Source organism: Macaca fascicularis, chromosome 19 (genome assembly GCF_037993035.2).
Source record: "Macaca fascicularis isolate 582-1 chromosome 19, T2T-MFA8v1.1".
NCBI classification, from domain to species: Eukaryota; Metazoa; Chordata; class Mammalia; order Primates; family Cercopithecidae; genus Macaca; species Macaca fascicularis.
In genome coordinates, this window is record NC_088393.1 from 42,275,961 (window position 1) to 42,303,914 (window position 27,954).

Consider the following 27,954-nt stretch of genomic DNA (forward strand, 5'->3'; position numbering starts at 1 on the left):
GTGGGTAAGCGGGTGGGGCCGGTTTTGCGGGAGGCCTATCTGGAGCAAGCAGCCGAGGCTGACTGTGTCCGGCGTGTGGTTGAGCACGGGCAGGTGTCTGGCAGTGACCCTGCGCGTCTGGTGTTTACCTGGCCCTGGGTCTGACGTGGACCGCGCCTGGCTGCTGGCGGGACAGTGTGTTATCTGCCTGCGGACGCTTCCGGCCACTTGGCCTGGGCCTCTGCCCTTAGCGCTGTGTTTTCCGGGCCAAGCCCCCCATCCCCCCCTATCTAGTGCTAGGACTTTCTGGCTCCAGAGGTCACTGCGGCCGGGCGGAGGCTGCCAAAGCAAACCAGCCCCGTGACTTGTAGGAAGGCAGCGGGGGAGGGGCCGGGGGAGGATGAGCAGGGCAGGCGGGAGAGGCTGGGGCTGGGGTCGGGGCCCAGGAATTGAGCAGGGAAGTAGGCAAAGGTGCAGCAAGTGGCGGGCGCAGCCTGGACCTGGGGCTGGAGAGTGCAGACAGGCCGAGGGGGAAGGGGTCACCGGGTGGGGATGGAGTGGGCTTAGGGCAACTGGGGCCCTCCATCTGATCTCTTCTGGTCACACCCCCACCTTTCAGCCTGCACTTTCTCCCTAAACCCCCAGTCGTCAGCCAGGCGTGTCCCTGTTCCCACACCCCCGCAGACAGGCACACCTGGGTCCCCCTGGAAGTCCAAGGCGAGCCCCATAGCTGGGCCCGCCTGGTCCAGCCCCCGCAAGCACGGCCCCATCAGCTAGGTGGCCTCCAGCGCTGCCAATCGAATGGTCCGGCCCCTCCCCGCCCCTTCCCCCGCCCCTTGCCCAGCCCCCTCCTCCTCAGGTGAGGCAGCCTGGCCTAGCAGGCCCCACGCCACCGCTTCTGCCTCCAGGCCACCCGCTGCTGCGGGGCCACCATGCTCCTGTCCAGGCCTGGAGACTGACCCGACCCCGGAACCACCTCCAGGCTCCGCCCTCACCTGCCGGACCCCAGGGTAAGGACCAGGGCCCCCAGACTCACAGTTCCAGCCCTGAGGACAGGGGTTCCCTCATACCCCCACCCAGCCTAATGCCCACCTCCTAATGGAGGGGTTCCCGGGGACCTGAAGAGGGTGCACTGTGACGTCCCCCCAAGCACCTAGGTGTTCTGGCCTGCTCTTCCTTCAGACTCAGCGGTTGAACCCCAGTCCTTCCTCCCCAGACCCAGGAATTCCAGCCCTCAGGCCCCTCCTCCCTCATACTAAGGAGTCCTGGCCCCCAAATTCCTCCTTTCCCAGGACTTATGATTTCAGGTCCTCAGCTGTCTCCTCCCTCAAACCCAATCCTCAGTCCCCTGCTCCACTAGGCTTAGGCATGGGGGTCCCCAGCCCTGCAAATCCAGGCGTCCCCCCGCTGCTGGTCAGACACTGACCCCATCCTTGAACCCAGCCCAATCTGCGTCCGTGATCACGGCGTGCTCTGGCCAATGCCCAGTCCCTACAGCCTGCCTGGATGGACGCCTGGGACTGGGGGCGCCAGGACTGGGCTGGGCTGGGCTCCCCCAGGCCCTGCCTCCCCGTCCATCTCCTCACAGGTCCCACCCTGGCCCAGGAGGTCAGCCAGGGAATCATTAACAAGAGGCGGTGACATGGCGCAGAAGGAGGGTGAGTCCCCTTCCCTGAGCCCCAGCTTTGGTTCTGCCTGGCGCCCCGCCCTCTGTGCTCTCTTCTCTACCCTCTACTCTTCGGAGCCCCCTCTCTCTGGGCACCCCTCCCAGACGTATCCCCACCCCCTCTTAGTCCTCCTCCACCTGATTAACTATTAACTACATTTTCTGTGCAGCTGTGCCACCACCAGCCTCCCTTCTACCCTATATGACCTTCCTGGCATGCTGCCTCAGTTTCCCCTCATCCCCCAGTGATTTCTCAGCTAACCCTGGACTTGTCCTTTACTGGGGCTGAGGCGGGGAGGCTGTAGCTGTCATGGTTAAGGACACAGGTTTGGAGTCAAACACACAGGCTTGCATTTGAATTTGCTCTTGCCACCTTTTTTGCTGTGTGATCTTATGCAAGTGACATTATTCTCAGGGCTTTGGTCTCCCTCTGGGTCAAGCATGGATCCCAGTCCTCCCTCCATGAGGTTGCTGAGTGCATGAGACACACCAGGCACTGGCTGGGGCTCTGCATATAAGACACATGCCGTCAACCAGAGCTGTCATGACAGAGGTTGGCAGACTCAGAGTCCCAGAGACCCAGGACCCCCACCGATTCCAGACATTCCTCCACCTCCTGGCACTGTGGGCAAAAGAGCAGAGGGAGGACTTTGGACTGGGCCTGGATGGATGGAGAGGGGAGAGGCGGCAGATAAACCACCATAAGGATGACAGAGAGAGACTGCGTGATGGAGTTGCTGGCTCTTGGGAGGCCCCCAGCTAGCCTGGCTTCCTTTCTACCTCTCACACACGGGACCCAGCTGGAGGGGCGCATGGAGGGGCGGCCTGTTCTTTCCGCCTTCTCCTAGCTAGGGCTGACTCCCTCTCTTCTTCCTGCAACCAGGCTAGCTGGGCTCAGTCCCAGGCAGTAGCATTTTCTAGCTGTATGGCCTTGGGCAGGCGGCATGTTCTCTCTGGGCCTCCATTCTCTCATCTGTGAAACGGAGAGGGTGACAGTGCATGTCCGACAGTGTGGGGAGAGGCCTGAAATGCCAGGATGGGCAGGAAGCACTGAGCGCGTTGGCTGAAATGATTAGTTCAGATCTCTGGCCTCCTCGGGTCTCAGCAGAGCTGGCAATTCAGACCCCAAACCATTCAACTGCGGTCCAGAGGGCACCCAGGCTCCCAGTTACTCAGGAGAAGGCACTGCACCCCTAGCTGAGCAGGTGGATGACAGAGTCCAGCTCCTTGGGGACAACGTCTTTCCTGGAGCTGCCGGAAGGACAGCACCTGGGCTTGGGCCTATGGGTGAATGAGCCAGGGAAGAAAAGCAGAAAATGTCTGCATAGACAGAGACGGCCTGGGTACAAAGAGAAACAGACACAAAGTGGGCTCTGGTGCCTCCCCGGCAGCTCCTGGCTGGTCTCGGAGGGGAGTCCTGCTGTCAGGGCTGGGGATGTGGGAGTCAAACCTGGACACAGATGCTGAAGCGTTCCAATTCGGCACTTACTTGCCGGGTGACCCGGGTTTGGTGGCTGCCAGACTTTGGGCCTCCTTTTCTCATCTATAAACTGGGGGTGATGGCAACGGCGCCTTCCTCATGAACAGCTGCAAGGATTTAAGGATGCTGTGCAGGACTGGACGGGGTTAGGGCAGGGCGGTGTGTCCGTGTGTGGTTCTGAGATCCGTTGTGGCTGCAGTGGCTGCTGTTGGTGGTGTCACTGTTATTGCTGCTGGCCTCTGGGTGCTGCCTGGGAACTTGGAATTGGAGGAGGTGATATTGGAGTTGCAATTCCAAAGATGCCAGGCAGAGGGAAGAGCAAGGCTCTTGCTCTTCTGTGGGAAGCTGGGAGGTGACACAGCGCTGGTGTGCACATAGCCAGTTGTGGTAATTCTGGAGGTGAAGTTGGAAGTGGAGCTGGGTGGGAGAAGAGGTGTGCAAGCTGGACCAGGCAGGGGTGGGACTGCTTTGAGGAAGAGCCGGCCAATTCCTCGCAGTGCCAGGTCTCTCCACAAGGTGGCGCCAGTGGTTAGTCCCTGCTTCTCTTGTCTAACTTGTATTTCACAAGTTCTACTGTTTGGGTTGTTTTTGGAAGCTCTCTCTGGTGCCTGATAATGACCCACATGGTTGTCTGGGAATTGGGGTAAACATACTTCCAATTCTCTAAAAGCCATGCTTATACCCTAGTGGGGCTGGAAATGCCAGGCTGAGGGACTTAAGCTGTCCTGGGGGTACTAAGGAGTCACAGAGGGCTCTATAGGTAAAGAGGGGACAGGTTGGATTTGGTGTCTCAGTAGGTTCCCCAAACCTCCGTGTGGAGGGTGGGCTAGAAGGGAGATTGAGCCCACCAGTTGGATGGGGCTGGAGCAAGGTGGAGATGGAGGGAGAGAAGGAACCGGGAGAAGGAGAGTCACTCAGGAGGATTGGCAGGCTGTGGGGGGAGGGGAATGTTATGCAGACGAGGATGGTCCTAGGAGTGAGGGCCGGCCTCTGAGACAGGACCTGGGAGGAAGAATATACTTAGGGAGACATTGAGGTCATTCTGGGACCTGGTAGGAGCAAAGAGCCTAGGAGGTCCCAGGGAAAGGTATTAAAAAGGTATTTAAAGGACTGCAGGAACCCTGACCTGGGACCTGGAAGACCGTCTAGGGCTGGGGACAGAGGGGAAACTGAGTCCACAGAGGTGGATGAGACAGACTTAGGGGTAGGGAGCAGTAGGGGGAGGCTGCGGCCAGCCCTACAAACTCCACATTTTACTGAGTAGGTAGAGCGTGGGTGGAGGCAGAGACAGCAGCCTCAGAGACAGGAAGGAAAATCAGATGTACGTAGTGTCCCGGAAGTCCAAAGAGGAGATTCAGGAAGCTGCAGTCATGTAAGATGAGGCCGGAGACACACAGCCACCAGTTGAGTGGATTTTCAGAGCCAGAGAGCCAAAGGTGTCACGTGTGAGGGTCTTTGCAGCCAAATGGTGGAGGTGGAAGAACTGACCTGTGGCAAGACCCAAGGCAGCCAGAGGGGCCTGGAGAAAGCAGGGGCAGAGAGTCTCAGGGAGACATGGGGGTGGCGGAGGTCTGGCTTACCGAGGGAAATGGCCCTGCTGCTGGGATCAAATAATTGATGATGACATGTCGCCTGTCCCAGTAGAGACACGCAGGGAGGAGGATGAGGATGCTTCCCACACCCTGGGCCAGATGAGGATGCCGCCTGTCCCTGTAGAGACATGCAGGGAGGATGCCTGTCATACTGGGGGAACTCCAGGATGCAGATGCTTCCTGTCCCACTGGAGACACTGAAGTCCTCTGAACCACGCAGCATGGAAGGAGGTTCTTCCTCTCACCCTAGGAGACACATACATAGTGGCATTGCTTCCTATCCCACCAGATGTGCCAAGGCCTCTAGGCTGCATTCTGCGTGGCCTAGAGCCCTGGCAGGCACAGCTGAAAACAAAGGAAGCAAGACCAGCCCCATGGCTGTGGGGAGGCAAGACCTCCCGCCGGAACCTGGAGAATGGTCCTGGGCAGAGTTGGGGGTGGCAGGCCTGAGAGCCCCTTGCAGGACAGGCAGGGGTCAGCCAGCAGTAGCTGGGCCGGTCTGGCCCACTGGGGCCTCTTTTGGGGAAGACAGTGTTCCCTCATGCCTTGATGGGAGCCACTGAGCTCTCAATTTTTTTTTTTTTTTTGAGACAGAATCTCGCTCTGTTGCCCAGGCTACAGTACAGTGGTGCAATCTTGGTTCACTGCAACCTCCAACCTCCTGGGTTCAAGCGATTCTCCTGCCTCAGCTTCCCAAGTAGCTGGGACTACAGGTTCCTGCCACCACGCCCAGCTAATTTTTGTATTTTTAGTAGAGTCAGGGTTTCACCATGTTGGCCAGGCTGATCTCAAACTCCTGACCTCAAGTGATCCACCTGCCTCAGCCTCCCAAAGTGCTGGGATTACAGGCATGAGCCACCGTGCCCCACCTGAGCTCTCAAATTCTTTTTTTTTTTTTTTTTTGGAGATAGAGTCTCGCTCTGTCTCCCAGGCTGGAGTGCAGTGGCCCGATCTCGGCTCACTGCAACCTCCGCCTCCCGGATTCAAGCATTTCTCCTGCCTCAGCCTCTCAAGTAGCTGGGACTACAGGCGTCCATCACCATGCTCGGCTAATCTTTGTATTCCCAGCAGACATGGGGTTTCGCCATATTGGCCAGGCTGGTCTTGAACTCCTGACCTTGTGATCTGCCTACCTCAGCCTCCCAAAGTGCTGTGATTACAGGCGTGAGCCACTGCGCCCAGCTGAGCTCTCAAATTCTTAAGACACCCAGATAATGTCCACCCCGGGAAGGTCCTATACCACTCCCTGCTCTGTTCCGGGCACTGGCCTGGTGCCGTGCTCACCAGCCACACCACCATGGGCACAGATGGGAGAGCTGGGAGCTTCTGCTGCCCTGGGGGTGCTTTGAGGCTGCCAAGGGCAGTTGAGCCCAAGCCAGGCCCAGCTGAAGGCTTTCAGCAGCCTTTACTCTTTGGTCCTCTTATAATCCCTAGTGAAGCGGTTGGCTTTTAATCTCCAGGACCTCTTTGCGCTGGGAATAAAATCCCTTTTCCTGTGCCACCAGGCCTCCCCAGCTGGCCCCAGCCTTGGTTCCCACTACCTTCCCCAAGCTCCGGCCATCTGGTCGTCTCGATGGCCTCTCCAGCCTCTGACATAACAGAGCCTGCTTATTCTTGCCTCAAGGCCTTTGCCTGTGCTGTTCCCTCTGCCCACAGTGCCCTTCCTTGCGGTCTGTGCATGGCTGGCACCTCACCTTTCAGAGCTTAGCTCAGAAGTCTCTTCTAGGGGAGGCCCTCTGATCCCTGATCCCCCTGCAGCAGCCCATTTGCTGCCCCCAGCCTGCACGGTTTTCCTCACAGCCTCTGCCACAATCTGGAAATTATCGGGTTCATTTACTTGTTTCCTTGTTAATGTCTCCCACTCCCCACCCACACGCATGAGACTGTGAACCCCTGAGAGCTGTAACCTTATCTGTCTTCTTTGGGTTATGTTCCCGGAACCTAGAAAGGTGCCAGGCACACAGCGGATGCTCAGTAGGATGGTAAACAAATAAAGCTCCATTAGGCTGATGAAAAAACTGAGGGTCAGGCGTGGTGGCTCACACCTGCAATCTCAACACTTTGTTTGGGAGGCTGAGGCAAGCAGATAGCTTGAGTCTAGGAGTTCATGACCAGCCTGGCCAACATGGCAAACCCCGTCTCTACAAAAAATACAATAATTAGCCGGATGTGATGGTGTGCGCCTATAATCCCAGCTACTCAGGAGACTGACAGGTGGGAGAATTACCTGAGCCCGAGAGCTTGGGACTGCAGCGTGCCATGATCACGCCACTGCACTCCAGCCTGTGCAGCACAGTGAGACCCTGTCTCCAAAAAAAAAAGAAAGAAAAAGAAAAAAAAGAAAAGAAAAAACTGGCCGGGCGCGGTGGCTCAAGCCTGTAATCCCAGCACTTTGGGAGGCCGAGACGGGCGGATCACGAGGTCAGGAGATCGAGACCATCCTGGCTAACACGGTGAAACCCCGTCTCTACTAAAAAATACAAAAAAAAACTAGCCGGGCGAGGTGGCGGGCGCCTGTAGTCCCGGCTACTCGGGAGGCTGAGGCAGGAGAATGGCGGGAACCCGGGAGGCGGAGCTTGCAGTGAGCTGAGATCCGGCCACAGCACTCCAGCCTGGGTGACAGAGCGAGACTCCGTCTCAAAAAAAAAAAAAAAAAAAAAAAAGAAAAAAAAAAAAGAAAAAAAGAAAAGAAAAAACTGGCCAGGCACGGTGGCTCAAGCCTGTAATCCCAGCACTTTGGGAGGCCGAGACGGGCGGATCATGAGGTCAGGAGATCGGGACCATCCTGGCTAACACAGTGAAACCCCGTTTCTACTAAAAAAATACAAAAAAATAGCCGGGCGAGGTGGCGGGCGCCTGTAGTCCCAGCTACTCAGGAGGCTGAGGCAGGAGAATGGCGCAAACCCAGGAGGCGGAGCTTGCAGTGAGCTGAGATCCGGCCACTGCACTCCAGCCTGGGCGACAGAGCGAGACTCCGTCTCAAAAAAAAAAAAAAAAAAGAAAAAAAGAAAAAACTGAGGCTGAGGCTCAGAGAGGGGAGGGGAGTCGCTCAGGCCCACACAGCTCTAATGATTTATAAAGCATTTATAAAGCACTTGCTGTGTGCCAGGCACTTCCGCACAGTGACAGACTGGATGGCTTCGTGGCTGTACACAGGGGACCTGGCATCAAACCTGCTCAGGGTTCAGGACGCTGTTCTGCCTCTTCCAGGCTGTCACCGCGGGCACGTGACCCCCCTTCTCTGAGCTATCTGAAAGAACAGGAATCATAGCTGTGGGATTGAAATAAGGACTAAATGAGCTGATGTATTTAGAGCAGTGCTTAGCACCTAGGAAGTATCTATACAATTTGGGCTATTCTTCTTCTTCTTGAAAATAACTTTAAATTATTATTTTTACAAGTAGGTGCTCAGTGGATGCCCATTTAATAGATAAGAAAGTTGAGGCTCAAAGATAGGATGGCACCTGCCTTGCATCCCAGCTAGGAAGGGGTGGGGTCAATATTTTTAAATGGGGCTGGCCAGGTGCAGTGGCTCACTCCTGTAGTCTCAGCACTTTGGGAGGCTGAGGAAGGAAGATCGCTTTGGCACAGGAGTTTGAGACCAGCCTGGACAACATAGCAAGACCACGTCTCTAAAAAATAGACACATAAAATCAAATGAGGCTGGCAGATTTTCAAGTGGAGGGGCAAATTTGATCTTGCAACTGGGTACCGTGAGAGAGGTCTGATTCAGGGGGTATCTAGGGGCAAAGTATCTAGAACAGCAGATACAACTGAGGCAGCAAGGAAATGCCAGCGGCAGGAAAGAGAGCTACCAAGAGGGCAAAGGTTGGGAGTCACAGTCCCAAGAAGAGACGACCCAAAGCAAAGACAGAAATACAAAAGCACAGTGTCACTGGGGAGGAGACATTCCCTAAGTGCCAGTAAGCGCAGGGCGGAGGCAGAGACAGTGGCAGGTGGCCCGGCCATGCCCGCCTCCCAGCTGGAACCCTGGGGGAGCTGGGCACCTGGTTGTTCACGTGGCAGGGGAGGGACAGCCCTGTCAACTGCCGGCCTCGGGAAACTGGGCCCAGGGAGGGCAAGCTTGGGCATAGTAAGTTAGCCCTGGGGGCAGGGCAGAGCTGGCCTCGTGCCCAGACCCTGCTGCAATGAGGACAGGCCTGGCTGTGGCCCCAGCATGGTGTCTGTTGCAGGTGGCCGGACTGTGCCATGCTGCTCCGGACCCAAGGTGGCAGCTCTCACTGCAGGGACCCTGCTACTTCTGACAGCCATCGGGGCGGCATCCTGGGCCATTGGTGAGAGTGGTTCCTGTGCTTCTGACCTCCCCTGGCCCCTGCAGACTCCAGCCTGCCTGCCCTCACCCCTCCCTTCTCTGCAGTGGCTGTTCTCCTCAGGAGTGACCAGGAGCCGCTCTACCCAGGTGAGTGGAGCAGGCTGGGACCCTCTGGGGGAGCCCTGGAGGACACCTGTATCTGGCGGGAGCTCAACAACGTATTTGTTGAATAAATGTACAAATGCATGCAGAAATGCGAATCATAATAGTGCATTTGTATCGAGTGCCTGCTATGTACCAGGCACTATTCTAAGCACCCACATGTCTAACCCAGACTTTTACAGACACCAGTGTATTACTCATGAGTGCCTCATAAAATTAAATTAGTGAGTTGGAAAACCACTTTTTTTTTTTTAAGTATGAAATAGATTAGATTACAGACTATCACAGTGCATCTCGCAGTAAGCAAAGGTTACGCTAATTTTTGTTTTGTTTTGTTTTTGCATCCAAATACATGTAATCCCACTGCATCCCCACGCTGTGAGGGTGGGACTGTTATTCTCCCCATTTTACAGTTGGGGAAACTGAGGCTTCGAGCAATGTGATAGTCTGCCACAGACTACAGAGCTACGGGCTACATCAGGATGTAAAAATGTGTTTCTTACTGCAGGGCATGGTGAAAACATGTTGGGGAGGCATGGTATAAATTCAGTGGGCCCTTCGAACTCTCCTAGGAGGCAGGGTTTATTTAAAAAAAAAAAAAAAAAAAGTCTTGCTCTGTCACCCAGGCTGGAGTGCAATGGTGCAGTCTTGGCTCACTGCAACCTCCGCCTCCCAGGTTCTAGCGATTCTCCTGCCTCAGCCTCCCAAGTAGCTAGGAATGCAGGCATGTACCACCATGCCTGGCTAATTTTTGTATTTTTAGTAGAGACAGGGTTTCACCATGTTGGCCAGGCTGGTCTCAATCTCCTTACTTCAAGCAATCCACCTGCCTCAGCCTCCCAAAGTGCTGGGATTACAGGCGTGAGCCACCGCGCCTGTCCCTGGTAGTTGCTGTTATTAGTTCCATTTTACAGATGTGCAAAACGAGGACCAGAGAGGACATGCAGCTGGGGAATGAGGGGCCAGGAATAGATCTTAGACTTACCCACTGTAGGTGTGTCTGCAGGCATGTGGAACGAATGGCCACACAAATAAATAGACAAAGAAACTAACTGTGGGATGAATGAATGAATATTCCCAAATGCCAACTTCAAGCTGCCGTTCCCTGATACAGGACAGCAGGAAAAAAGGGGAAGTTGGGTGGTGGGATATATTTTTCGTGTCTATGTGCCTCATCTAATTCCATAAAGGATTCAGTTCACACGAAAATCAGAAATGAAAATCCAGACAAGGAAAGCCAACATCAACATTAATCATCATTACCAGCACTTGGCATTTGTATGCACCAGGCAAGGCCTTGGGATCTTATGGTATCAACTCATGAAGTCTTCACAACAGCCTGTTTTTGTTTTTTATTTTTGAGATAGGGTCTTGCTCTGTCGCTCAGGCTGGAGTGCAGTGGCATGATCTTAGCTTATTGTAACCTACATCTCCCAGGCTCCAGCAATTCTCCCACCTCAGCCTTCTGAGTAGCTGGGACTATAGGCTAATGCCACCATGCCCATCTAATATATATTTTCTAAATTATTATTATTTTTATCTTTTGAGCTGGAGTCTCACTCTGTCACCCAGGCAGGAGTGCTATGGCGCAATCTTGGCTCACTGCAATCTCCACCTCCCAGGTTCAAGCGATTCTCCTGCCTCAGCCTCCCGAGTAGTTGGGACTACAGGCACGTGCCACCATGCCCAGCTAATTTTTGTATTTTCAGTAGAGACAGGGTTTCACCATGTTGGCCAGGCTGGTCTCAAACTCCTGACCTCAGGTGATCCGCCCGTCTTGACCTCCCATCCACCCATCTCGGCCTCCCAAAGTGCTCGGACTACAGGCATGAGCCACTGCACCCAACCTCATTTAAAAAATTTTTAGTAGAGATGGGATCTTGCTATGTTGCCCAGCCTGGTCTTGAACTCCCGAGCTCAAAGCAGTCCTCTCAGATTGGCCTCCCAAAGTGCAGGGATTACAGGTGCGCACCACCACAACCCATTTTCCTATGGGGACGCTGAGGCACAGAAAGGTTGAGTGACTTGCCCCAGGTCATGGAGCTAGTCAGTGTCAGGACTGGGATTTGAACCCAGGCAGCCTGCGTAGCAACTGTATATAATGTCTACACTTGATTACTTGTTAAAAAAAAAAAAGAACAGCTGAATTCATTGCCATAGTGAAGACTAACGTATGCCGGGCCCTGGCTGCAGCCTTTACCCAATAGGCCTATGAAGTTGGGGCTGTTAATGTCACAACATTTTGCATGTGGGGGAAATTGAGTCCCAGTGAAGCAAACTGACTTGCCCGAGACCACACATCAGATAAGAGACAGAGCGAAGAGATCATGCCCCTGCCAAAAGCTCCTCCATGACAACACGTGGCATTGAGATAAAATCCCAACCCATCACAGGCTCCAAGGCTCCTAGTGTGGGGGCCCCTCTCTACCCCCACCTCACACTGGCTTCGAGCACCCTCGGGGCCCAGTACCTCGCTCAAATGACGTGTTCACACAGAAGTCTCTACTCACCCACTTCTTTCTAGCTCACAGCTGGAAGCAGATTTCAGTTCTGCACAGTTCCTTCTGAGCTGTAGGGCCTCCCACCAGTCCCTACCCTCTCCCAGCCTCAGTTTCCTCATCTGTGAGATGGGGGTAAGAAGAATCAGTGAGAATAAGAGGAGATAAAAATCTGTGCAGTACTTGGGCGGGGCGCGGTGGCTCACACCTATAATCCCAGCACTTTGGGAGGCTGAGGCGGGCAGATCACCTGAGGTGAGGAGTTCGAGACCAGCCTGGCCAACATGGTGAAACCTCATCTCTACTAAAAACACAAAAATTAGCCGGGCATGGTGGTGGGCGCCTATAATCCCAGCTACTCAGGAGGCTGAGGCAGGAGAACTGTTTGAACCCAGGAGGCACAGGTTGCAGGTTGCAGTGAGCTGAGATCACGCCACTGCACTCCAGCCTAAGCAACAGAGTGAGACTGTCTCAACAACAACAACAAAAAGCCATGCAGTACTTGGCTCTTAACCAGCACAGTGGACATTGGCTTTTGTTTCTCACTCTTGAAATTCTTTCTTGAAATTTATTGAGCAAGATCTTCCTGATCTTCCAGACTCTGTGGCCTCTCACCCTATGGTGGTGTCCCTGCCACTCCGGTAAAACCCTCCTCACTCACTGTGAATTATTTACTCCTGGCGAACTCCAGGAGGGCAGGGACCTTTTGTGGTCAGACAGTGCCTGGCACATAGTAGGTGCTCAGGAAATCCTTGAGTTGTGAGTGCACCCAAAGCCAAAACACTGAGATGAACTAGAGAGTCATGGGCCTCCAGCTGGACGGGCGTGAGGTCAGCACTCATACCGGGCTCTGGCCGGCGCCACGCCCCCGCCCTGTAGTGGTACTTGGGTTTTTCAACAACTCAGGGAAATGATAAACCAACACAAACAAACAAAAGCAACCCCAAGCTTGTATCCCCACCTCGTTTTTTTTTTTTTTTTTTTTTTTTTTTTTCCTGGGATTTTCACACTTCTAAATATATCCAACAACTTGGCAGGCACACCAGGTGACCCAGAACATCCTTTTTGTGTTGTCTGAAATGATAGGAACAAGAATAAAGAATTGAAAAGTGAGAAACAGCGGCAGAGAGTGTGACTTTAAAAATAGCCAGAGGGGACATTTGATGTTCTCTCCCCACTCCCGTCTCCCCCAACACACATCTATAAAGTGATTCCCCCCGCCCAAAACCTCACACTTTCTGGAAATCACATTTCCAGAGCAGTTAGCAGTCATTTTAAAATAAGAATCCACCCCTCTCCCCGCCCCAGCTGGTGTTTCAAACTCCAAGCCTTGGCTTTGGAATTCATGGGGCGATGAGGACCCCCAAGCTGGAGGTGCCGGGCGTTCCCTGTCCCAACCCGAGAGCAAGAGTCCGCAATTAAGGCAGGCCAAGCCAGTTCGGGGGCTCACGCCTGTAATCCCAGCACTTTGGGAGGCTCAAATGGGCAGATCGCTTGAGGTCAGGAAACCAGCCTGACCAACATGGCAAAACCCCATCTCTACTTAAAATACAAAAATTAGCCAGGCGTGGTGGCTGGTGCCTGTAATCCCAGCTACTTGGGAGGCTGAGGTATGAGAATCGCTTGAACTTAGGAGGCAGAGGTTGCAGTGAGCTGAGATCCTGCCACTGCACTCTAGCCTGGGAGACAGAGCAAGACTCCATCTCAAAACAAACTTAAAATAGAATAAAATAAAATAAGAATCCAACCCCCTCCCCGCCCCAGTTGGTGTTTCAAACCCTGGGCCTTGACCTTGGAATTCATGGTGTGATGAGGACCCCACAGCCAGAGACGCCAGGTGTTCCCTGCCCCAACCCCAGAGCAGGAGGCCATAATTAAGGCAGGCCAGCCAGGTGGCTTTTCAGTCCCAGCCATAGCTGAATACATTAGGCAGGGAGACATGCAAGGGTTTGTATGAGACCCACAGAAGGAAGAGGGAATATGCAGGTCTGGGTTCAAGTCCTGGTTTTGCTGGTTAGCCATGGCCCCTGGGCAACTTTATTCCTCTGAGGCTCAGTTTTCCCATCTGTAAGATGGGCATAGAAGTGGTCACTGTTGGCCGGGCATGGTGGCTCACACCTGTAATCCCAGCACTTTTGGAGGCCGAGGCAGGTGGATCACCTGAGGCCAGGAGTTCGAGACCAGCCTGGCCAACATGGTGAAACCCCATTTCTACTAAGAACACAAAAGTTAGCCGGGCGTGGTGGTGGGTGCCTGTAGTCCCAGCTACTTGGGAGGCTGAGGCAGGAGGATCGCTTGGACCCGGGAGGCAGAGGTTGCAGTGAGCCAAGATGGCGCCACTGCACTCCAGCCTGGGCAACAGAGCGAGATTATGTCTCAAAAAAAAAAAAAATGGTTGTGGGATTGAAAGAGCCACTTGGATAGGATGCATAGCATGGGGCCAGCCCACTGACACCCCCAGTAAACATAGCCAGTGCTATAATTACTGTGCTGTTGTTTAACCCTCCAGAGGGGAAGTCTCTTGAGAAGCTGTCCAGGGCAATGTTAAAACTTGGGGTTTGAAGTCACTCAGACCTGATTTCGAATCCTCTCTCCCTGCTTCTCATGCACTTGGTGGTGGTGGGGAAGCCACTCCACCTCTCTGAGCTTCAGCTTCCCCATCTGGAAATGGGGGATGATCTTTGTGGCTCCTAGGGCGTGCGATGAGGCCTTGGTTGATGGTGGGGGCACACAGTAGGTCCTCAGCTGGGGACAGTTCTACTTGGAAGTCCTGCTTCTCCTTATCCTGACCTGTGGGGCTGTGGGAAGATCCCTCAGCTGGTGTGTAGCCTCACCAGGTTCCTTCTAAGAGGATGCAAAAGCAAGTTTTCATATGACTCAGTTTCCCAGAATGTGCTCTCAGAGCCCAGGCCAGGCGGGAGGCTCCTGAGAAAAGGACAAAAAGGCTGGGTGTGGTGGCTCCCACCTGTCATCCCAGTACTTTGGGAGGCCAAGGTGGGAGGATTGCTTGAGGCCAGGAGTTTGAGACCAGCCTGGATAATATAGCAATACCCTGTCTCTACAGAAAAAAATAAATTTAAAAGGTGTTTTTAGTTCAGGCTTTGCTGGATTCTAACCTGGCTATTGTCACTCAGCTCTATCCTAACATAAAAAAGTAAACAAACTAGCAGGGTGCAGTGGTATGCACCTGTGGTCCTAGCTACTTGGGAGGTTGAGGCAGGAGGATCGTTTGAGCCCAGGAGGTTGAGGCTGCAATGAGCTATGATCGTGCCACTGCACTGCAGCCTGGGTGATGCAGCAAGACCCTGTCTCAAAAAAGAAAAAAAAAAAAAAAAAAGATGGCGGGGAGAAGGAAAGGAAAGGACAAAGACGTTCACAGCTGATCTCTCCCCGAACCTGCTCCCTCTGTCCCCATCTCTGTCCGAGCCATCTTTTCAGGCTCAGACCAAACCCCTCGGTTACCCTCCCAGTTCCTCCAGCCACCCATGAATCAGATCTTGCAGGAAGCCCTCTCAGCTCCACCTACAGAACCTCTCCAGAATCTGAACTCTTCTTCCCCTCGACTGCCCCCACCTTGCTCCAGCCCCCTTCCCCTTCCTGCTGCCTGCTGGACATTCCAGAACCTCCTCCCTGGCCTCTCTGCTCCCATCCCTGCCCCCCAATCATATCCCACAAAGGGGATATTACTCGCTCACTTAACCGGCAATTCTGGAGGGTCTTAAAACCTGGCTGCCTCAAGGGGTTTTAAAACGTTATCAGACGGGGACCGGGTGTAGTGGCTCATGCTGCCGCCAGAGGGAGCTGGTGACCACCTGAGTCAGGTCAGGGCCCTCTCCTGGCTGCACCTCACACCAGGTACCAGCAAAGCCCTGATATTGCTCTATTTCTAGCTCCCACCTCATCTCCCCCTCCCTGGCTCACTCTGCTCCGGCCTCCCGCTGTTCCTGGAGAACTCCCCCCAATCCCCTGCACCAGCCTTGGGATCTTTGCACCTGCAAGTCTATCTGTCTCCATGCTGATCTCACACACCTCCTGACACTTTCTCACCCCCTGCAGGTCTTTGTTCCTGCACCACCTTCCCAGGGACACTCTCCTTGCTGCGATTGAAAAGTGCAACCTCACCCCACCCCCACACTGGCACTCTCCTCCCTCGGTGGCATTTTATTTTTCTCCGTGGCCCCTTCCTATCTTGTGACACACAATATATCCTACTTATTTGTCCCGTTCATGATCTGTCTCACCTACTGGGCTTTGAGTTCCACAGGGGTCAGGGTTTTTGTCTGATTTGTTCATTGCAGTGGTGATTTGTTCACTGCCTAAAATAGAGCTTGGCAGGTACAAAGTGTTTGATAAATAGAAATCAATATCCCAGGGGCTGTGACCTGACTTAGGTGTTAACAGGTTCCTCTGAGGTGTGTGGGGAGCAGACTGAGGGATTTCAGGGAACATCTGTTCTCACCACAAATTGCCCCCCAACCAGCCCCAGACATGAACAGTCTCCCAGGAGCTCCCTGTAGCCTTCTCGTATATTCCAGCCCTGCCTCATGTCACAATTTGTAATGATGTGTTTGGCTGGATGACATTTCTATGGCCATCTGTCTCCCTATCCCCCATAATGTGGTTTTCCAAAAGCAAAGCCCAGGGCTGTCTCGGTCATCTCTGTGTCTCCAGCATCACCCCTCATTGGGCATGGAGTATGTGTCCAGTTAACGCTTGCTGAGTGAATGAATACTCCATTCACTGCTTGGAGAATTATGCACGTTAGCATATTCAAGGCTCTGACAAGTCCTGCAGAAAAGATCATTATTGTTTTCTTTCTTTCTCTCTTTCTTTCCTTCTTCTTTTCTTTCTGACTACAAGATATTGATTAGCAATCTGGCAATAGTCAAGATTGGCAATCTGGTGTATTAGTCAAGGGTCTTCAGCCTACAAAAGACAAAAAGAAAAAATAAACAGGCTAAAAACAAAAGGGGATATGATTAACTCACTTAACTGACAATCACATAGATTCTTCAAACCTGGCTGCATCAAGGGGCTTTAAAATGTTATCAGATGGGGGCCAGGTGCGGTGGCTCACGCCTGTCATCCCAGCACTTTGGGAGGCCGAGACAGGCAGATCACTTGAGGTCAGGAGTTCGAGACCAGCCTGGCAACATGGTGAAACCCCCGTCTCTACTAAAAATACAAAAAATTAGCCGGGTGTGGTGGCGCGTGTCTGTAGCCCCAGCTACTCAGGAGGGAGAATGGCTTGAATCTGGGAGGCGGAGGTTACAGTGACCCAAGATTGCACCACTGCATTCCAGCCTGGGTGACAGAGTGAGACTCTGTCTCCAAAAAAAAAAAAAAAAAAAAAATTTATCAGATGGGGAATGAATTCTGATATTAAAAACTGATGTTTATGTATACTATATTATTAAAGTTATTTTTCATAAAATGTAGAACGGTAAGTTTAAGAAATGAGAAGTATTTATACCAAAACTATTAAATATTATTTAATTTAAAGATGTAAATGTCTTGTTGGACAAAGAAATCAAAATTTCCATTAGACAGGAAAAATAAGTTCAAGAGGTATGTTGAACAACATGGTGATTATAGTTAATAACAATATATTATATACTTGAACATTGCTAAAAGAGAATTTAAGTGTTCTCACCACACACAAAGGGTAGTGCATGTGTTAATTAGCTTGATTTAGCCATTCCACAATGTATACTTTTTCATATCATCTTGTACACTATCAATCTATATAATTTTTGTCAATTAAAGTAAATACATACCTTAAGGCCGGGCGCAGTGGCTCATACCTATAATCCCAGCACTTTGGGAGGCCGAGGCAGGTAGATCACCTGAGGTCAGGAGTTCGAGACTAGCCTGGCCAACTTGGTGAAACCCCCATCTCTACTTAAAATATAAAAAAATTAGCCAGGCATGGTGGTGCATGTCTGTAATCCCAGCTACTCAGGAGGCTGAGGCAGAAGAATCACTTGAGCCTAGGAGGCAGAGGTTGCAGTGAGCTGAGATTACACCATTGCACACCAGCCTGGACAACAGAGTGAGACTCTGTCTCAAAAAAATAAATAAATAAAAATAAAATAAATACATATATATACTTTTTTGAGATGGAGTCTCACTCCGTCGCCCAAACTGGAGTGCAGTGGCAAGATCTCAGCTCACTGCAACCTCTGCCGCTCGGGTTCAAGCTATTCTCCTGCCTCAGCCTCCTGAGTAGCTGCAATTACAGGCACCTGCCATCACGCCCAGCTAATTTTTGTAGTTTTAGTAGAGACGAGGTTTCACCATCTTGGCCAGGCTGGTCTTGAATTCCTGACCTGGTGATCCACCCATCTCGGCCTTCTAAATAAATACATATTTTAAAAGAGAAATCACTCTGGAAGGAGAGTTAATCTGTTGGATATAACAATAATAATAATACTCCATATAGCTATGGAAAAGTTCATATGAAGAAATCAGGCTACGACCTACAGACTAGCAACAAATTTGTTCTTCTATTTTCCATATGCTATCTGTGTACATATAAAGTGAGAGGTCTTTTTATATGAGTTAAGAGTGTGGCCAAAGACAAATGATAAACATACTAATAAACAGCTCCAGTTTCTCCACAAAAAATACAATAATAAAATAAAATGTTATCAGAAATCTCTTGGCTCTCCTCCATATTAGCTTACTTTCTCCCTCAAGAGAGTGAAGATGACCCGTAACAGATCCAGCCTTCTGTGCTGGATTCTCTTGGGAACTTGGTTAAATGTCTTTTTATCTTCCTGAATGTCCAAGTCACCTTCCAGACCTGCAGCTCCTGAGCAGCCAATTTGGGACTTCTAGGGGAAAGGGAAGTTCCCCTGGTTTGCCGAGGGGCCGGCCACAGCCCCAAGGCTGCTGTTCATTGGTCGGTCCTGAGTCCTTAGGTCTGGCAGAGTGCCATGGCGCTCTGTAATCCCACCTGTAATCTCAGCATTTTAGGAGGCTGAGGCAGGAGGATTGCTTGAGCCCAGGAGTTTGAGACCAGCCTGGGCAACATGGCAAGACCCGTCTCTACAAAAAATATATAAAAATTAGCCAGGTGTGGTGGTGCACGCTTGTGGTCCCAGCTGCTCAGGAGGTTGAGGTGGGAGGATTTCTTGAGTCTGGGAGGTCAAGGCTACAGTGAGCCAAGATCATACCACTACACTCCAGCCTGGGCAACAGAGCGAGACCCTGTCTTTAAAAAAAAAAAAAAAAAGTCCTTGAGTCACGATTCCAGATGCAATCACGGATGTGGGGGCTGCAGCCCTCCAGTGGGCTGGGGTTCACGTCTACACCACATGGCCGTAGCACAGGCCAGGAGGGGCTCTGGCTGGAGAAGCACGTGGGGAGCCTGGCTGTGGGACCCAGGCGGCCCCGGGCCCTGTCACCCTGCAGTGCAGGTCAGCTCTGCGGACGCTCGGCTCATGGTCTTTGACAAGACGGAAGGGACGTGGCGGCTGCTATGCTCCTCACGCTCCAACACCAGGGTAGCCGGACTCAGCTGCGAGGAGATGGGCTTCCTCAGGTACTGGGGGCCCTCAGAGGGGTGCGAGCCGGGAGGGGTGGGGGAGCAGGCCTAACCCCGGCCCTGCCCAGGGCACTGACCCACTCCGAGTTGGACGTGCGAACGGCGGGCGCCAACGGCACGTCAGGCTTCTTCTGTGTGGATGAGGGGAGGCTGCCACACACCCAGAGGCTGCTGGAGGTCATCTCCGTGTGGTGAGGAGGGCAGCGGGCAGGTGGGGCAACACCTTGGACCCCCAAGGCACTCCCTCTCCCCGTTTTCCTTCCACCTGTCTTAATTGGTCTATTTCCTTTTTTTCTGTGTCTCCAATCCCGTCTCTCCCAGTGACTGTCCCAGAGGCCGTTTCTTGGCCACCGTCTGCCAAGGTGAGACCCTAAAACTCAGAACCCTCTCCTTTAGACCCTCGGGGAGGCCACGTCCCCTCAGGCTCCCCAGGATGGGGCTGTGTCCTTTCAGACCCCCTAGGGCAGGGCCAAACCTGGGCTCTGGGGACCTGGGCTCCAGTCCCCTGTCGCCGCCCCCGGCTGACCCCTGTCCCACAGACTGTGGCCGCAGGAAGCTGCCCGTGGACCGCATCGTGGGAGGCCGGGACACCAGCTTGGGCCGGTGGCCCTGGCAAGTCAGCCTTCGCTATGATGGAGCACACCTCTGCGGGGGGTCCCTGCTCTCCGGGGACTGGGTGCTGACAGCTGCCCACTGCTTCCCGGAGTGAGTGCCCCCCATGGTGCTGATGAGGGGGAGGCAGAGGAGCGGAGAGACAGTGGGGAGGGGGGCGGATTGTGCCCAGGCAGGTGGCCACCCTCCACCCCTTTCCCTGGTAGGCGGAACCGGGTCCTGTCCCGATGGCGAGTGTTTGCCGGTGCCGTGGCCCAGGCCTCTCCCCACGGCCTGCAGCTGGGGGTGCAGGCTGTGGTCTACCACGGGGGCTATCTTCCCTTTCGGGACCCCAACAGCGAGGAGAACAGCAATGATATTGCCCTGGTCCACCTCTCCAGTCCCCTGCCCCTCACAGGTAAGTCTGAGGGGTAAGCCTTGGGACTTGGGGACCTGAGGCCAGGAGGACAGAGGAGGGGACCACGGGCACAGGGGAATCAACTTATGGTTCAGGCATCCCTGGCAATAAGGGGAATGATCTCGAGGGAGCACAAAGTGAGCCTTAACTATCAATGGTCAGTGCAGTCAATTTGGAAAACTTACCGGCATTTCTCCAAGAAGCAAACATGAAGTTACCATTGGACCCAACGCTTCCACTCCTAGCGTAGGAGATATATACCTAAGACAAATGAAAACTGCGTCTACACCAAAACTTGTACATCAATGTTCATAGCAGCATTATTCATAATAGCCCAAAGATGGAAACAGCCCAAGTGCGTTTCATCGGACAAATGCATAAAGAAAATGTGGTATATTGGCTGGGCATGGTGGCTCAAGCCTGTAATCCCAGCACTTTGGGAGGCCGAGTTGGGCGGATCATGAGGTCAGGAGTTTGAGACCAGCCTGGCCAACATGGTGAAATTCCATGTCTACTAAAAATACAAAAATTAGCCGGGCGTGGTGGCAGGTGTCTGTAATCCCAGCTACTCGGGAGGCTGAGGCAGGAGAATCACTTGAACCGGGGAGGTGGAGATTGCAGTGAGCCGAGATCGCACCACTGCACTCCATCCTGGGTGGAGCAAGACTCCATCTCGAAAATAAATAAATAACAAAATAAATAAATAAACGACAAAAAAATAAAATGTGGTATATCCATACAACGGGCGAATATTGGACCATAGAAATGAATGAGGTACTGATTCATGCTACCACAAGGATGAACCTTGAGAACAGTGCTGAATGAGACAAGCCAGCCACAAAGGCCACGTACTATAGGATGCCACTTGTATGAAATGTCCAAGGCTGGGCATGGTGGCTCATGCCTGTAATCCCTGCACTTTGGCCAGCTGAGATGGGAGGATTGTTTGTGCTCAGGAGTTTAAGACCAATCTGGGCAATATAGCAAGACCCCAACACTTTAAAAAAATGAGCTGGCCGGGCGCGGTGGCTCACGCCTGTAATCCCAGCACTTTGGGAGACTGAGGCGGGCGGATCACGAGGTCAGGAGATCGAGACCATCCTGGCTAACATGGTGAAACCCCGTCTCTACTAAAAATACAAAAAATTAGCTGGACGCGGTGGTGGGCGCCTGTAGTCCCAGCTACTTGGGAGGCTGAGGCAGGAGAATGGCGTGAACCTGGGAGGCGGAGCTTGCAGTGAGCCGAGATTGCGCCACTGCACTCCAGCCTGGGCAACAGAGCGAGACTCTGTCTCAAAAAAAAAAAAAAAAAAAAATGAGCTAGGTGAGGTGGCGCATACCTGTAGTTCCAGTTACTCAGGAGGCTAAGGCAGGAGGATCACTTGAGCCCAGGAGTTCCAGGCTGCAGTGAGCTAGGATTGTGCCACTGCACTCCAGCATGGGTAACAGAGCAAAACCCTGTCTGTTAAAAAGGAAAAAAAGAAAAAAAGAGAGAAAAATATCTAGAATAGGCACACCGGTAGAGATAGAAAGTTGATTGATGGTGGCAGGGTGGGAGGTGGGGATGGGAGATTGGGAGGTGACTGGTGAAGAACACAAGGTTTCTTGTCTGGGTGATGAAAGATTCTAAGTCGATCATGATGATGGTTGCACTTGTCTGTGACTATACAAAAAGTCAGTGACTTGGTTCCTTTGAAAGGAATTGCGTAATATGTGAATAATAGTTCAATGAAGCTGTTACCAAAAAACTAATAAAATAAGAAGAAAATTTGTTAAAAAATGAATGAATCAGAGTTAGAAAGTAAGTTAGGAGTCATTCCCTCTGCAATTCCCTGGAGTACTTCCTTGGTCTTACTGAGAAAGACTCACTTGGGTGCCAATGTGTCCTTAACACCTCTCCAACACGTACATCTTCCTTTTGGATTAAAAACAGGCCTTGGGCTTCAGATTTCAGCAGCCCACAGTGTAATAATAATAATAATAGGCCGGGCATGTAATCCCAGGCCAAGGCAGGGGGATCGCTTGAGCTCAGGAGTTCAAGACTCGCCAGGGCAACATGGCAAAACCCTGTCTCTACAAACAATAAAAAAAATTAGCTGGCCATGGTGGTGCGTGCCTGTGGTCCCAGCTACTTGGGAGGCAGAGGCAGGAGAATCACCTGGTCACCCAGGAGATCAAGGCTGCAGTGAGCCATGATCACACTACTGCATTCTAGTCTGGGCAATAGAGCGAGACCCTGTCTCAAAACATAATAATAATGACGGTGATAATGATGATCATGAAGTAGTAATAGTGATCATGATGAGTGTACACAACACAGTAAAATAATCTGGTAAACATAGCAGTGAACACCAATGCTGGCACGCAGCCTCCTGTGTGCCAGGCACCGTTCAAAACATGTCCTGTGTATGGACTCACTTAGTTCTCACAGCAACCCCAGCACACCCTGGTAAGGGGGCGTTCTCTTTAGATCCTGTTTTACCACCTGGGAAAAGGTCCCAACCCAAAGAAGGCAAACAATGCCAGGAATTCATACAGCTGGTAAACGGAAAGATTTGCGTCCAGGTGGACTGGCACTGGAATCTGTGCTTGTGGCCCCCACGCTGTGGTGACGGAGAATCCGGCCATGCTGGGGTTGGCATTATGTTTATTTTTATGTTTATTTTCTTTTTCATGATCTGTGATACTGGTTTCCCATTGAAGGGAGTGATACATGCTTTTCTTTAAAACCAAACCCTGTCCTGACATAGTGGCTCACGCCTGTAATCGCAGCACTTTGGGAGGCTGAGGCAGGCAGATCACTTGAGGTCAGGAGTTCGAAGCCAGCCTGACCAACGTGGTGAAACCGCATCTCTACTAAAAATACAAAAATTAGCCAGGCGTGGTGGCAGGGGCCTGCAATCCCAGCTACCCTGGAGGCTGAGGCAGGAGAATCACTTGAACCCGGGAGGTGGAGGTTGCAGTGAGCCAAGATTGTTGCCACACCCTTCTCAGACTTAGTGAAAAGAGTGAGGGAGTTAACCCTGAAGTAAGAACGTGTCTTTGAGGACACAGGTAGACAGGTGGAAGCCACTGGGGTTTCAGACACAGGGCCGAGGGGGTCACAGCATGGGCTTTGGGGTCAGATTCAGGTATTTGCCAACTGCGTGATTTTGGACACAGGGCTTCGCCTCACTGTGCCTCAGTTTCCCTTATCTGTAAAATGACTTCCCAGGGTTATCGAGACAATTAAAAGGGTTAATATGAGTAAAGAGCTTAGAGGACTGCCGGCACATAGTGAACACTGGTAAATGTTAGCAGCAATTGCTACTGTTGTTAATACTTTTACTAGTTATATGAACACTTGCTGTTTGCCTGGCATGCTACTCAATGACTCACCAATTTCTCACTACAACTTCTGGGGATAAGTGATTATTATTTCCATTATACGTCTGAGAGCTGGAAGACTCAGGCAGGTGATGTCATCAGCAGGCTGTAGGCAACAGGCAGGGCTGCCAGGAACCCTTGCATAGGTTGTGCACAGCACAAGGACACCACATCTCAGGGGTGCCATTCTCTGTGTAGACCTGTGTATTTATTATTATGATCTTCTGACAGGTGGAAGTCAAATGTCTCAAGATAGGAGTCTCTTTCTTTTCTTTCCTTCTTTCCTTCTTTCTTTGACAGAGTCTTGCTCTGTTGCCCAGCCTGGAGTGCAATGGTGCACTCTTGGCTCCCTTCAACCTCTGCCTCCCAGGTTCAAGCGATTCTCCTGCCTCAGCCTCCCGAGTAGCTGGGATTACAGGCACCTGCCACCTGTAATACCAATGCTTTGGGAGGCTGAGGCAGGAGGATTGCTAGAGCCCAGGAGGTCGAGGCTGCAGTGAGCCATGTTCCTGCCACTGCACTCTGGCCTGGGTGACACTGCAGGCTTAGAAATGAAAACAAGTGGCCAGACGTGGTGGCTCACACCTGTAATCCCAGCACTTTGGGAGGCCGAGGTGGGCAGATCACAAGGTCAGGAGATCGAGACCATCCTGGCTAACATGGTGAAACCCCATCTCTACTAAAAATACAAAAAAATTAGCCAGGCGTGGTGGCGGGCGCCTATAGTCCCAGCTTCTCTGGAGGCTGAGGCAGGAGAATCTCTTGAACCCGGGAGGCAGAGCTTGCCGTGAGCCGGGATCGCGCCACTGCACTCCAGGCTGGGCAACAGAGCGAGACTCTGTCTCAAAAAAAAAAAAAAAGAAAGAAAAAGAAAAAGAAAAGCTGTGTTAAAACAGACTTGTTATGAAACTTTGGACACATGACTTGGCCTCATTTTCCCCCTCTGTAAAATGGGATAATACAGACCTTACCTCTCTGGACTGATGGAAGATTAAAGAAAATGGTGCAGGAAGGCGCCTAGTATGCAATGAGTTCTCGGTAGATGGCAACTTCTGTTGTGGTTTTTTTGTTTGTTTGTGTGTTTGTTTTTGAGACAGAGTCTTGCTCTGTCGCCCAGGCTGGAGTGCAATGGCGCGATCTCGGCTCACTGCAACCTCCACCTTCTGGGTTCAGGTGATTCTCCTGCCTCAGCCTCCCAGGTAGCGGGGATTACAGGTGTGTGCCACCATGCCCGGCTAATTTTTGTATTTTTAGTAGAGACGAGGTTTCGCCATGTTGGCCAGGCTGGTCTCAAACTCCTGACCTCAAGTGATCCTCCTGTCTCGGCCTCCCAAAGTGCTGGGATTACAGGCATGAGCCACCGTGCCTGGCCTATTGTGGTTATTTTAAAAGGACAGAGGGCAGGGTGTGTTAGGGGCCATGGTGGGAGCTAGACAGAGGTTTGTACCAGGTGGGGCAGCCCAGCGGGGGCTGGACCAGCATGGTCTCTCTCACAGAATACATCCAGCCTGTGTGCCTCCCAGCTGCTGGCCAGGCCCTGGTGGATGGCAAGATCTGTACCGTGACGGGCTGGGGCAACACGCAGTACTATGGTGAGTCCTGTCCTCTGCCTCTGATGCCACTGTTTGGGAGACTCTGAACCGGGCTGGGGATGGGCAGTGTGGCCGGTTGGATGAGTCTTGACCATGAGGAGTAGGGATGCTGAGGGGAATGGGGTGGGCACCAGGAGGGAAGGGGGATGTGTACACCCCCCAGCTCTGGCCAGCCTTGCCTGCACACCCCCAGGCCAACAGGCCGGGGTACTCCAGGAGGCTCGAGTCCCCATAATCAGCAATGATGTCTGCAATGGCGCTGACTTCTATGGAAACCAGATCAAGCCCAAGATGTTCTGTGCTGGCTACCCCGAGGGTGGCATTGATGCCTGCCAGGTGAGGGACTCTGTAGGGGCAGCCCCCTGGCTGCTGCCACCCCAGGGATGGAGACGCAGGGGAGTGGGTGGTTGGGCTCCCTATCTAAAAGCCTGAGGGCTCTGGGGCCACAGCCCATGGTCATCCCGAGGGGCGCCTCCTGTCCAACCACCTTGGCCCCTAGCCAGGCCTCCCTCTCCCCTCCCAGGGTGACAGCGGTGGTCCCTTTGTGTGTGAGGACAGCATCTCTCGGACGCCACGTTGGCGGCTGTGTGGCATTGTGAGCTGGGGCACTGGCTGTGCCCTGGCCCAGAAGCCAGGCGTCTACACCAAAGTCAGTGACTTCCGGGAGTGGATCTTCCAGGCCATAAAGGTGAAAGTTGGGCCCAGATGGGAACCAGGGTGGGGATGTTTGGGCCTCTAATGGGGAAAGGGAGGCAGAGATTTGTTTTAGGAGACCTACGCTCAGGCCTAGAAGAGGGCCCCCCTCGGGAACAGATGGACTTTGAAGGGCTCCTGGGGAAGGGAGGCCAGTGGTGGGATATGGAAGCCTCTCAGACCTCGGGAGCCGCCAGCTGTCTTTCCCCAGACTCACTCCGAAGCCAGCGGCATGGTGACCCAGCTCTGACCGGTGGCTTCTCGCTGCGCAGCCTCCAGGGCCCGAGGTGATCTTGGTGGTGGGATCCACGCTGGGCCTAGGATGGGACATTTTTCTTCTTGGGCCCGGTCCACAGGTCCAAGGACACCCTCCCTCCAGGGTCCTTTCTTCCACAGTGGCGGGCCCACTCAGCCCCGAGACCACCCGACCTCACCCTCCTGACCCCCGTGTAAATATTGTTCTGCTGTCTGGGACTCCTCTCTAGGTGCCCCTGATGACGGGATGCTCTTTAAATAATAAAGATGGTTTTGATTAATGCGGCCTCCGAGCTTACAAATGTACACAGCAATGAGGACGTTTTGGCGGGAGGGAGAAGAATTAGGACCTGGCGCAAATCAGGCAGAGAGTGTGGGTCCCTCAGTTACCACTGATTTTAGATATAAGATTTTAGTTGGTTCACTTAACTGGAATTTTCCTGGAGCACATTGGCTTGAGGTACAGCTGGATCCAGCTGCTCTCTCAAATCTGCCTTACTCTGTGTTAGCTTCATTTCCAAGCAGCCTCTCCTACAATCAGCGAGGGAGATGGCCCCTTCCACACAAACTCTTTCCCAATCAATTCTGCAGAAAAAGTCCCAGGCAACAAAATTCTAGGCCCAGCTCCCATTGTACAGATTTGGGTCACGTGCTCATCCCTAGGCAAATCACTGTGCACCTGATGCACGGGGTAGGGGCGGAGCAGGGTGGAGTGGGAGGAGCTAGGCCTTCAAGAACCATGTGACCTGAGTGTGGGAATCCTAAAGAAAAATAGGGTGCTATTTCCAGAAGTGGAAGTAGATGCTCAGTGAGCAAAAAAGACATCTACCTTGAACCAGGACGGAAAATGGGGCCCTGCAGGGTGGAGACAGGGACACTAGACGCTGGGAACACAGCCTCCCCGCCAACCCTTTCTCCATCTGGGCAGCTTCTGGGGAGGGAACCCCCTTCTCTAGAGCCTCTGCAGAGCCTCATGCAGCCCCGGTGGCCACCAGGGGGCACTGCTGCCTCAACATTGTGACACATTAAGGGGTTTTCTGCCTGGACGGCCACGGGTTGCTGAAAACCTGCTGTTCTGCTGAAGAAAGGCTCAGTGGGGGGCCTGTTCACCACGACTTTAAATAATAACAATTATAATACATCACCCAACCGCCACAGCTCCCAAGCACTTTCCTTTTTTTTTTTTTTTTTTTGAGACAGAGTTTCACTCTTGTCTCCCAGGTTGGAGTGTAGCTGCGTGATCTTAGCTCACTGCAACCTCCGCCTCCCAGGTTAAAGCAATTCTCCTGCCTCCGCCTCCTGAGTAGCTGAGATTACAGGCGTGCGCCACCACACCCGGCTGATTTTTGTATTTTTAGTAGAGACAGGCTTTCACCATGTTGGCCAGGCTGGTGTCAAACTCCTGACCTCAGGTGATCCGCCTGCCTCGGCCTCCCAAAGTGCTGAGTGTCACGCACGTCCGTGTGAAGAGACCACCAAATAGGCTTTGTGTGAGCAATAAAACTTTTTAATCACCTGGGTGCAGGCGGGCTGAGTCCGAAAAGAGAGTCAGCGAAGGGAGATGGGGTGGGGCCGTTTTATAGGATTTGGGTAGGTGGTGGAAAATTACGGTCAAAGGGGGTTGTTCTCTGGCGGGCAGGGGCGGGGGTCACAAGGTGCTCAAAAGGGGGTTGTTCTCTGGCGGGCAGGGGCGGGGGTCACAAGGTGCTCAGTAGGGGAGCTTCTGAGCCAGGAGAAGGAATTTCACAAGGTAATGTCATCAGTTACGGCAGGAGCCAGCCATTTTCACTTCTTTTGTGATTCTTCAGTTACTTCAGGCCATCTGGATGCGTGCAGGCTT

General features: G+C 52.7%; 1 protein-coding gene across 9 annotated transcripts; it reads left to right on the forward strand.

Moving 5' to 3' along the window:
- The first annotated feature begins 830 nt into the window (after positions 1-830).
- Positions 831-26,395, forward strand: HPN (hepsin). Of its 9 annotated transcripts, none has more exons than XM_005588814.4 (13): positions 831-989; positions 1,423-1,637; positions 8,911-9,012; positions 9,096-9,137; positions 19,067-19,196; positions 19,268-19,390; positions 19,521-19,561; positions 19,739-19,904; positions 20,018-20,208; positions 25,071-25,166; positions 25,360-25,502; positions 25,690-25,854; positions 26,071-26,395. In XM_005588814.4, the coding sequence occupies exons 2-13, from the start codon at positions 1,460-1,462 to the stop codon at positions 26,107-26,109; spliced, it is 1,416 nt and encodes a 471-aa protein (XP_005588871.4). In that variant the 5' UTR covers positions 831-989; positions 1,423-1,459; the 3' UTR covers positions 26,110-26,395. The 9 variants fall into 9 exon arrangements, with proteins under 9 accessions (XP_005588871.4, XP_005588873.1, XP_073879237.1 ...); XM_005588816.3 differs by having other exon boundaries at positions 1,568-1,637; XM_074023136.1 differs by having other exon boundaries at positions 1,585-1,637.
- Positions 26,396-27,954: the final 1,559 nt, after the last annotated feature.